The sequence below is a fragment of the Pleurodeles waltl genome, chromosome 7, assembly GCF_031143425.1.
Source record: "Pleurodeles waltl isolate 20211129_DDA chromosome 7, aPleWal1.hap1.20221129, whole genome shotgun sequence".
In the NCBI taxonomy this organism is placed as follows: Eukaryota; Metazoa; Chordata; class Amphibia; order Caudata; family Salamandridae; genus Pleurodeles; species Pleurodeles waltl.
The window spans coordinates 1,404,030,523-1,404,042,856 of NC_090446.1; the positions used below are offsets into that span (position 1 = coordinate 1,404,030,523).

Below are 12,334 nucleotides of genomic sequence, written 5' to 3' on the forward strand. Positions count from 1 at the left end.
AGGTTTGTGTCCTTGATTGTGGATAGTACCACACATTTATGAGGGCAGATTGTTGTTGTGAATTGATCATGTTGCTGCTGCGATTGGACTACCTGTGGCAGTGGATGTATCCAGTGATTTCTCTAGGAAAACCTTCAGGTCTCACCCCATAGAAAGAAGTGAAGGCTAATGTTCATGCATAAGGATAACACTTTGTTGAAGGACTCATAAGCCCTCATTATGACTTTGGTGGTATTTTCTCATGACTGCCAAAGTCGCAGTAATGCTGGCGGTCTTCAGACCACCATATTACAAGTGCTGAGGGATTTTCACCAGAAATCAGGGGGAAATCCTCCAGCAGTTGTGCTGGCAGTCGGTGCTGAAGAGGCAGTGCCACGCCGGCACCGCTACGCCAAAAGGACGCCGAGTGTCATATTACAACCAGTAATATGGCATGGCGGTGTCCTGATGGCAGTGGGACAACCTCCTCGACAGATGAGGTAAGTTGATCATTCGACAGGGGAGAGGTGTGGGGGGTGTTGAGTGAGTGTGTGTGGTGTCTGCGGTGGGAGGGGGTGTTGAATGCATGCGTGAGTGCGTGTTTGAATGTATGAATGCAGGGCTGAGTGTGAGTGCATGTTTGAATGTATGAATGCAGGGCTGAGTGTGAGTGTGTGTTTGAGTGTATAAATGCGGGGCTGAGTGTGAGTGCGTGTTTGAATGCATGGGTGAGGGTGGAGTGTATGCGTGCATGCGTGCATGCAGTGGTGTATGTGTGAGTGTGAATGGGTGTGTATGTTGAGTTTGGGTGGGTGCGTGGGAGTGTGGGGGTGTGTTTGTGTGCGTGTAGGAGTGTTTGGGTTAATGCGTGGAGGTATGTTGATGTGTGTGCAAGTGTAACCTGGCGACAGGAATGCTTATTTCTGTCGCTAAGATGCAAGAATGCCAGCATTTTGCTGGCAGTGCGACCGCCAGGAAAATGTTGTCGGTCTCCCGCCTCATAATACTGCAGGCTGTATTGCAGGGTCCGCCGTGTTCACCTCCAGCACGGCGGACTGTGGAAAAGTGCCGGGACAGGCGGGGATTCAAACCGCCGACCTCGTAATATAGTGGCCTTCACCGCGGGCCGTCAGCGGTGAGGCTGCCATCGCGGCCCTGGCAGTCTTCGGACCACCACCGCGGCCCTGGCATCTTCGGCCTGCCAGAGTCATAATGAGGGCCATAGTCACCTGAGTTAAATTTGTCACATGAATGTCAGCTAGTATACACTATACAATACAGTAGCTAAATTCTGTTTCTGATATTGTATGCCAAAGTTTAAACTCTTGTTACTTCCTCTTAAAAATAGCCACTCTCTTAGAGTGGGTGTTATAGGAAACAAACAACAATATCCACCTCAGTCTCTAGAAAATGTGTTCACTGTTCTGTACGTGAGTTTTGTTAGAACTGATATCCTTGGTGTGGTTATCCCCCAGTGTTTTGCCTTGTATCCTCCTGTTTTTGCTGACCTTAGGCCTATGTGCAATTTATCATTGCTAACCAGTGCTAACATGTTATGCTGTCCCCCTAAAGCATGGTAACATTGAATTCCACCCAATTGGCATATTTAATTTACGTGTAAATCCCTAGTAAAGTGCTTCTACAAGTTCCAGGGGCCTGTAAATTAAATACTACTAGTGGCCCTCCAGCACTCATTGTGGCACTCACTTATGTCTCAGACCTGCCATTGCAGCCTGTGTGAAGTTTTAAACTGCCATTTTGTCCTGACAAAATGTACTTTTTGCAAAGCCTAAATCTTTGTTTTTTAATACATTTAAATCACCCTTAGGGTAGACCCTAAACAGCCGATAGGGCAGGTTGCAGTGAAGTTTTACATGGCCTGGTAGTGAAGAAGTCTCAAATTCATTTTCACTACTACAATGCCTACCTCTCCCATAGGATAACATTGGGGTACCCTATTACATTTAATTAGTGATCACTTTCAACTGGAGCAGGTAGGCAAATTGAGTTTGGTCTCTAAAGAAGTGTATTTTAAAACCCTCTTTAATGGTAAAGTGGGATTGTGAGTCACAATCCTGAAATTGGCACACTTAGAACGTTGGCATTCTCTTGTCCTAACACTTTGATGCCTGTATCATGGGTCACATTACTAAGTGTAGCTGGCAGCTGGTCTTTGTGTATTGCTTCAAGACAGTGGGACAAAGGGACACTCCCATTTGGCAGGATGGACCATCTTCAACTTGATAGGGTGTGAGGAGCTGTCACCTACCACACTTGAACATAAGAAAGACTCTGCCTCAGTAGGCTTACAAATGCTTTCACACTAGTCTATTGTGCCCGCAGACAAGCTAGGCCCAGGGCAAGGAGACAGGAAGTTCCAGATACCTCTGTAGGGGAAGGACTCTGGAAACATCTCACATTTCAAAACTGGCACCAAGTATAAATATTGGACCCCCAGGCCCAACTTGTTAATACACATCTGGACCTGTGGAAGACTGAGAAGAAGGACTGCTGTGCTGCACTGCTGCAAGAAGGACTGATACTTTGCTGCCCTGCTACTCTGATGCCTTGCTGCCCTCTTAAACACAGGGCCACCGGAAAGACTCCAATGGCCATTTGGCTGGCCTCCTGATCAGAGCATCAGGGACAGAACAGGCTCCAGCTACCTTGAACCCTGCATCTGGACTCTTCCTGCTGTAAATCCTACTCCCCCAAGTGGTGCCCACCGCAGCCCTGGACCCTTTCAAGGTGCTCTGACAGCCAAGCTGTGGTCATAGCAGAGCCTAACAGTGGACCTAACTTGGTCCCTGTATCTGTCTGCACTCCATCATGGTCTGCCTGGAATTGTGACTTTGTCCCAGTCTGGCGAGACCAGATAGCCACCATTGGTGAATTGAGTGTTCAATCTATTTTTTACTAAGGTTTGACTAAATGAATTTTTGTCATGTTGGTGTCAAATAATATAATACATTTTACTCAATTGTTTTCAAATTAGTGTTGTGTTTTCACTTTATTACTGTTTGACCTGAAACATAAATAATGCAAACATTGCTTCTAAGTTAAGCCTGACTGCCTGTGTGCCAAACCACCAGAGGATGGATTGAGCACAAGTTATTTCGGGGGTTGCTTGTGTTTCACCCTGACAGGAATTGGGGTTGCTGCATGCGTAGGGTTTCACCCCCTCACCCAGTATCCCAATTTTCTACATTGGTGTTCAGCAGTGAGATCTAGGACTTGTGTTTGTGGAGTGACATACAGTGATTTTGTGTAACAATAAAATTTCAGATAAATAATTTGATACCTGTTTCTTTTAAATTCTCTGTGATTGGCTCTGTTGCTTTTTTCATTTTAAATTTGCACTACCACAACCTGACTGTCTGTGCCTTTGGCTACACCTGCAAAGATGGAATTTGAGCTGCCCATCCTGGTTAACTACACTGTGGTTAAGCTTAAGGAGTTCTAGATGGAGAGGGGTACTTCCAGCCAAAAGGAACACCAGGAACCTGGGGCTCCAGAAGGCTCTGAGGCCCTGGGCCGAAGTTCAGTAATCACTAGCAGCAGGAGAGGATGAGCATGTGGGGGAATATGATGTGGAGGAGCAAGTGGACGCCCTGGTCACAGGTCTTGAGATGTAGCACAATGGATGGGGGAGGGGGATAACGTGTCTTCTAAATTAGAACTCCTACCAGAGCAGAAAGCAGTGTGTCCTCCCAAGGCCTGTCACCACAGGAGCTGGCAAGCGGGAAGGCTGAAAGGGAGTTTAGGCTGCAGATGGCCAAACTTAAAATGGAGAAAGCGTTAGCTATCGAAGGAAAGAGACTTGCCATTGAGGAGGGGAAAATGGATCTATTTTGCAAAAGGTATCCTACAACCCTGCATTCCATTATAAAATAAGGACCTGGTCCTGTTACTCCTACAGCCATATCAAGCATGACTATTGGGTGCATGCTTCATTATTTGGTTGCACCCTGGTCCCTAAAAACCAAGGTGACCTCAACCATTTCGCAGGGAGCACTTTGGGTAATGTTCTAATCCTGGCAAGGACTGTAAATATTAAAAATACCTCGTGATCACCCTGGTTTCCCTTTATTTTAGGTGCTACGGTTATGATTCAGGTTAATTAAGGGAGTTACTACCCCTATAACCTTGTAAGTCAACATGTTTCAACCCTTCATCACGGTCCATGTGGGGTCCTGGGCTTTCATCACGACTAATGATGAATCCATCTTTCTAATCTAATGACACTGTTTTAGTCTGTGATGGCGGGTCTGTCACTCGTCAGACGCTACAATACAAGACATAAGACAAACATTAACAGGTGAGGCTGGCCCATTTGCCTGAGCCCCTGGTGAAGAGGCATATATTTGTGCCTTGTTGCTGAATCATAATGGAGCAAAAGGACAGAGGCAAAAGCAGAGACTCATTAACTCAGAATGTTCTGAGTAAGTGCGACAGGAATGTGTAAATATATCACATTCTCATGATGCATGCGCAGTCATGCATGGTCCATGCTGCCCAACAATATTCTTAGTGCGCCTGCGTAGCGTCATAATTAGTTTGGGCAGACATTTTTACAAAGCTTGTACACTCATGCTTCTTGCATTTGGGTGAATGTCTTGTCTCTTTGCATACACTTCTATATTCAATATTCAGCAACACAAACAAACATGAATTGCGTTTTTGCACAAGATAATTAAAACCAATAATCCTGCTAAGGTTTTTACCCTCCTAGGTTTATGCTCACACCAGATACGGAATGGTGGGACACATCACTGTAGTCACACTCTGGCAGAGTTTAAATTGAGATTGTTAGTGTCTCCATAATCCACCTACCGCCCAGAATTATTGGGAGTGGAACAGGAAAGCTTCCCCTTACCCATTCCCCCTCCACCCTCCAAGGGTTGCATACCATAATAAATCTGCAATGCCACCTAAACACCTGTACTAGTGTTTCCTCATCGCTATGCCAGTGTTTATATTGTGTGTTTCTGCATCGCAATGGGTGGTGGATGGGGCTACATAGTCGCAGAGCATTGTGGCGTAAATACACCAGAGCGCCAACCAGGGTATTTGGGATGCCCAGATTTAAAGGTCTCAGTCATTTCCAGTTATTTCCAGGGGTCGGTGCGGTCGGTGACAATGCGGGCTGTATGGGCTACTGTATGGGGTTTGGATTGTTGTACCTCCACTGAAAACAATCACAATGATTGGTGTTATTGTCAAATATTAATTAATAGTGGAATCAAATTGTTTGCACATACTCCTAAATGTCTGTATAAATTACTTCCCAGGGAGAATCTTATTGTTTGAAGCCTGACAGTGCGTGTCTCATCTTAGAGTGTATCCAGCATGGAATTTGGCTATCTTTCCACTGTACTCAAGGGCCATTATTATGTCCTCAATTATCAGTATTTAGTGATTGTTGAAGTGATCCTAGTGTATGGCGAGAGGAGAATGTCCATGTGCTAAGTCTCAGTGAGCTGGACATTAGACATTAGAGCTAAGCAACCAGAGTCCAGCAGTAAAGGTGGCAGTGATACTACAGTGTCCAATGAAGATATAAAGGTGCACATTCCTAAAAATCTGGTGTCTAGCTATGTGAGGCTGGGGGATATTGGCAAGTGGTTCTGATGCAGCCAAGGCAGGATATAATGGATGCAACCAACAACGCTGTACCCTTGGAGTCAGTGTGACAACAGGGAAGCATCTAGCCCCTCAGAGCCGATGGGACCTATAACAACCTAAGATTAGATCTTCAAGGATCACAGATAGGAGAGCCTTATGTCTCCTTATTCCCATTATTTCCATACACATAGTTGAGAGTAGACAGGGAGGTCTAGATGCCCTGAAGAAGTCCAAGCGACCCATAGGGTGTAATAACATCCACCGAAACACATTGGCAGATTAGGGATGCTGGAATCATTGTTTTCTTAGAGGACATCCTGTTTCTTGTTTTTAATTGTGGTATGTGTTTCCACTAATAAATCATTGGGCTAAACCAATGACCACTTTTTGATTTTGAATTGGACCTCCTTTCTTTGTCCAGAAGTTATAAGTATATAAGATCTCTCAGGAAGTGGTTGAGTCCACTCTAGCGGTATTTACCAACTAGGGAGAGAAAAAGCACAAATGATGAAGCATGCCCCCATTTTTTTTGTCAATATTTTCAATATTCCTGAGAGGCATGGCATTCAGAAATGTATAGAAAATCCAGAACCCTATGCACTGTTGGTATATGATTGAGTGGTTTTCGGTCTATGAGGTAGTCCTAAGGATACACAGGGTCTCAGAGGAGTATTGGGAGCATGCAATGTAAGCCATGTAAAGCAACTCCAGGGTGCATGCAGGGTTTGTGGTCGAGGTCAGTAGCCACTGCATGGTAGGGGGCCAAGGGCTCTCACGTCACTATCCTGCGATCAGCAGGTTCTCTGAGACTGATTTTTTGTAGCCACAACAAGATGCGTGTTTTTCCCCTTCACTGCCAGGCCAGTTTCCCCTCAGGTGCCAGGCCTTTTTTTGGCTATTTGGGGCAGTTTGTGCTTAGGCCCTCATAACATTTTGTCCACATAAGCTACCCACACCAAATTTGCGTCCTTCTTTTCCAACATCCTAGGAATTCTAGGGGTACCCAGAGTTTGTGGGTTTCCCTGAACGAGTCTAAGAAATTTGCCAAAATGCAGCAAAACTTTCATTTTTTTTTTTAAATAGGAAAAAAGGGCTGGAGGAAAAGGTTTTTTTTCCCTGAAAATGGTGACAACAAAGGGTTTGCGGTGCTAAAATCACCAGCTTTCCAGCTTTCCAGCTTTCAGGAACAGGAAGTCTTGAATCAGAAAACCACATTTTCAACACAATTTTAGCATTTTACAGGGACATACCCCATTTTTACTATTTTTGGGGCTTTTAGCCTCCTTCCAGTTAGTGACAGAAACCAATGCTGGACCCTGGAAAGCTAAACATTTCTGAAAAGTAGACAAAATTCTGAATTCGGTAAGCGGTCATTTGTGTAGATCCTACAAGGCTTTCCTACAGAAACTAACAGGTGAAATAAAAAAATATTGAAATTGAGGTGAAAAAAACAGCCATGTTTTACTCTGTAACATTTTACTGCGATGTCAAATTTTTTTAAGCAATATACCGTTACATCTGCTAGACTCTTGTGGGGATATATAGGGCTGGTAGGTTTATCAAGAACCCTAGGTACCCAGAGCCAATAAATGAGATCACCTTGCAATGGGTTTTCATTCTATACCAAGTATACAGCAATTAATTTGGTGAAATATAAAGAGTGAAAAATAGGTATCAAGAAAACCCACCCGCCCCGTCCGGCCCACCCCACCACCCCCGTTCAGTGGCAGGCACCACTGGCAGTGAGTAATATTTGTCTGCTGGAATATTATAAACAGCAGAGCACTGAGTATTTTATCAGGAGCTATTACCAAGGCTGGAGAGACTGGAAAGATTTGAATAATTTTAGCATTATCAGAAATTATTCTGAGTAACTATGTTATCAACTGCAAAGTTTGTTATGAGCGTGTTTTAGGAGTGCTCTGAGTGTAGTTGTATAATGTGTAAAAGAGCAATGAACAAGTTTAGATGTTCAAAGTATGTCATTCTCAATGTCGTTTTTTGCTTGGACTATGTTTTTTAAAAACTTTCTCTGCTGCATTCAGTACGCTCAGTTTATCCCAGTTGTACTCCTAACCCCGTAAACTTGACATGGGAGACTGATGCTTGTATGCAGTAAATGCAGTGGTTAGTGGTACAAACTCCTTTATCTGTGCCGCAGAAATAGGGTCCCACTAGCCTTCTCTGGTAGAATCTGCTCAGTTTCATGGAAGTGAGTTCTTCAGAGTCACCCTGTGTAAGTGGTATGGGTTGTGAGCCTTATGTTAACTGTGTGATGTTTGTTTTGTAGGAGTCTAAGAGTCACAACATGGTGGCTCCCCGAATTAGGGTCATTCTTCGTGGCTGTGAATTCGGCCTATCAAAGTTTGATAAAAGCTTTTAAGACCTGATTATTTCTGAAGCACGCCTCTCAAGATACCTTCCAGTGATTGTTTCTGTTACTTTATTGTTAGACCTGACAGCCTTAGGGTGGTTACCCCTAACGTTATGCCTACCTCCCTCCACTTTTTGGACACTGTTTTTGCTGGTTTTAGGACTCTGCACACTTTATCACTGCTAACCAGTGCTAAAGTGCATATGCTCTCTCCCTTTAAAGATGATGACATTGGATCATACCCAATTGGATTATTTAATTTACTTATAAGTCCCTAGTAAAGTGCACTATATGTGCCCAGGGCCTGTAGATTAATTGCTACCAGTGGGCCTGCAGCACTGATTGTGCCACCCTCTTAAGTAGCCCCTTAACCATGTCTCAGGCCTGCCATTGCAAGGCCTGTGTGTGCAGTTTCACTGTCAATTCGACTTGGCATTTAAAAGTACTTGCCAAGCCTAAAACTCCAATTTTTCTACATATAAGTCACCCCTAAAGTATGCCCTAGGTAACCTATAGGGCAGGGTGCTGGGTAGACAAAAGGCAGGAGATGTACCTGTGTGGTTTAGGTGCCCTGGTAGTGTAAAGCTCCTAAATTGGTTTTTGCACTGCTTTGAGGCCTGCTCCCTTCATAGGCTAACATTAGGGCTACCCTCATATACTGTTTGAGTGGTAGCTGCTGATCTGAAAGGATTAAGAAGGTCATATTTAGTATCACCAGAATGGTAATAATGGTAATACAAAATACTGTTGACTGGTGAAGTTGGATTCAATATTACTATTTTAGAAATGCCACTTTTAGAAAGTGCCTTACAATCCACATCTGGCTAGGTTTAATTGACAGCTCCCTTGTGCATTCACTCAGACAAACTCCAAACACAGGATGCTCAGCCTCACTTGCATACATCTGCAATTTGAATGGGTCTTCCTGGGCTGGGAGTGTGGAGAGCCTGACACTTATATGTCAAAGGACAGTAGCCTGCCCTCACACAAAGGACTGCCACATCCCTACTGGAACCCTGGCAGACAGGATTGAACTGAAAGTGGACTGATTGCACTTCTAAGCCACTCTTTGAAGTCTCCCCCACTTCAAAGGCAAATTTGAGTATTTAAACAGGGCCTCTGCACCAACCAACTCAGACACTTCCTGAAGAGGAACCTGAATGAGAACCTGCAACCTGCCAAGAAGAACTGCCTGGCTGCCCAAAGGACTCACCTGACTGCTTTCTGTGAGGGACTGCTGCCTTACTGTTGACCTGCTGCCTTGCTGCTCTCTGACTGTGCTGAGAAGTGCTCTCCAAGGGCTTGGCTAGAGCTTGCCTCCTGTTCCCTGAAGTCTCAGGGCCAAAAAGACTTCATTCCTGCAAACATGTATTCCCATTGTTAGTGTCTGATATGCTATCTATTAATCATACTGTAGAGTCTTTGCTCATACCACAAACAAATATTCTGCAACCATTGGCTCAGCATCATTCAGACATTGGCTTGAGGCTCACCTAGAGGGGGATATTTCTTTCTCAGTCCTGCTGTTGGCTCTGTAGGTTCACCTTTTCACCTCTAAGAGTGCTTGCATTGCAATGCATGAGGTACGTTCTCATAGGTACTATTGGCTTCTTTGCAGTTAATAGTTGGCAAGACACCATAGCAAGACGTGGATTCACATTGGCAAGATGCCATATTGCACAACCACTGGAAGTCCTGTCCTGTAAGGTGCGTAACTCAGCAGGGATTCACCAGTGTGCAGGTGCCAAGTTGTGGCTGATTATCCATTGCAGCTCTGAGCTATGTCAGGATTAATCATAGAGATTCAATTGTACCCAAGCAGACAGGAGCATTCCCTTAGCACAGGACAATAGCTATGTGTAACCAGTGCCAGAGTGGGGAATCAAAATCAGCCCTGGCAAAAATTCTCAACTGGGCCCATTGCTTCATCTCTTTGTGCTGTCTCTCTCTTTCCATCCATTCATTTTCTACACCTTCTTCTCTCCTCCCTCTCTCTCTCTCTTTTGAAGCCTCTCATGGCAGATACAATTATCCTCAGGGAGCTGGGGAAAGTGACAGATGCACAGGGAGCTACTTCCAAGTGCTCTAGTCCACCTGAGTCTATGCCCAGTGAAATAAAAGGCCTGCCCAGCCCTGTGAGCAACCAGATATCCTCAGCAGTGTATCTGGCTGCAGTACATCAACTGGTGCCCTGCTGCAGCTGCACGTGAAAAAGGACTTTACTGGGCGGGCAGCTTTTCCCGACTTTGCAAAGTTTCATATTTTGCCAAACCCTGAATAAGAGTTTAGCAGTGATCCCACTGATCGCCTGCCTATAATGAGAGAGTAATATAGCTTCTGTACTGTAATAACGTATTACAGTTCAGTTGTGATGCCTGTGCCAGAAAACTCAGTAAAAGAGATGCTAATGAGTAGATCTACAACTGCTGCTGTAACAAAGGGACAATTAGCTTATCAGATGGTTTCTTTTCAAGCTTTTATTCCTGGAAAAATGCATTTGTTATCTATTAGAAGTAATTTATATTAGTATGTTTATTTCAAATAAAACAAAACTCTATCTGAAGATTACCGCACATTTTAGCTAGCAGACTGTCAAAAACTATTAGTCTACATTTATTCAACGTTTGTTCTTGGTATGGCACTCTTGAGCCATTGCAATGCTGTACGAAACCCCAAAACTATCAATAAATACATACACACTTACATACTTAAATAATATTTATCCTCATTGTAACCGGAGGATGCCTTTTATGAGAGCAGTAGTTTAGAAGATGGTCAAGAGTATGGCAATAGTGTGTACAGCCATGTATTGTGAGGAATGAAATAGCTTGTATCATATGTAAGAAGCTGTAGGCCACATCGACGTTTTGTGATCTTTTCAAGAAAAGTGGTCTTCAGCCTTGCTCTCATGCATGGTCAACATGCTGCTCAGTAACTTGCGATATCCCGATAACGTAAGGTTCAATTTACTTTATTCCATGAACGTGTTAGTACTTATATAGTCTACAACTACCAACCCACTTATGACATTCTGAAACTTTTCTTTCTGTAAAGCTGGTCATCCGTTGCTGGATCAAATAGATGTATCATCCATCGTGAGACTAGCGAAACAAGCTAAGGAATCGGTGGACCATGCATTCACCGAGACTCGCTCCAAGTAAGTCATGAGTTTATGGAAATCTTTCTTTTAGGAATATGGAAAGTGTATGAAATGGGCTAAGTTACTTCATACTGAGAACAATGTCAACATCCAGAGGAAGGTTATTCAAATGATAAAAGAGATTAGGCAACCAAAGCCCAGTGGAATCAACTGGAGGTCTGCAGCGCAGGAACTGAAAGCCCGGGTTTACTAAGATTTTGAGCCGGCTCTAGAGTGACTCAAAGTCCCACATGCTGTTTACTATTCAATGCAAAAGATGTTTTGGGCTGTAGAGATGAAATTTTCACAGAGCAAGAACCTCTTTGCTCTGCTCTGCACCACTCTGTAACAAGGTAGCGTTACTGGGGCAGATCAGCACAAACACCCATAGATTTTTATGCAGACCAGGCTTTGCCCCAAAATGATCACCTGCATGCAAACAAGGGGAAATGTGTTCATTTCTCAAACAATAAAATGAGTGTACGGTGAAATGGACACTACACAACCATTGCTTCAAAACCTTCCAAGATTGCCTACTCGTGGGAATTTGTACTGGAAGAGTATACCTCCAATACAAATCCTGTGCTAAACAGCCCATATTCCCCTTTGCATCATGGTAAGGGGCTGTGAGCAGCAAATGATAGACTGTGTGCCAGCACATGGGATGACACCTGAAACAGGGTAGTCTTTGTAGACATGAGGCTGTACTATAGTTTCCCCCTCGTACAACACAGTGCAGCTAATTTGAATACTAATGTGTGTTGCATGAAATATTAGTAGATCTGGGAGATTTCTATGTGCACTGCTACACCCAGACTCTGATGATGTACTTGTGGTAGCAATAAGGTCGGCACCCATGGGATGATAGGATGTATGATGGAACAACGTATGTGCCAACCACACATGCCTGAACAACGATTTTTCGTTGTAAAGGCATGCCTAGTAAAGGCATGTGTGGAATGGCATGTTCCATCCCCCACCCACCCTATAAACACAACTACCCAACCCCCCACCCGCCCTAAAACACAACTACCCGACCCCATCCACAAAATAAAACTACCTGACCCCCCCACCTGCCCCAACCCCACCAACCACCCCTAAAAACTACTCCAATGCCCCCAACCCATCCTGAGCCCTAAAACCTACCCCAACCCCTCACCTAGCCCTAAAAACGGACTTCCAAAAATAAATCTACCCGCCCCTAAAAACAAAATGAC

The 12,334-nt window shown here is 44.2% G+C and overlaps 1 protein-coding gene across 1 annotated transcript in view; it reads left to right on the plus strand.

Moving 5' to 3' along the window:
* The window catches only part of LOC138247060 (eosinophil peroxidase-like), a 129,503-nt gene that overhangs the window by 30,600 nt on the left and 86,569 nt on the right, over window positions 1-12,334 (plus strand). Inside the window, exon 3 of the mRNA XM_069201809.1 lies at window positions 11,033-11,135. Within this exon, the coding sequence (XP_069057910.1) occupies window positions 11,033-11,135 (103 nt within the window). The remainder of the gene's footprint in view (window positions 1-11,032; window positions 11,136-12,334) is intronic.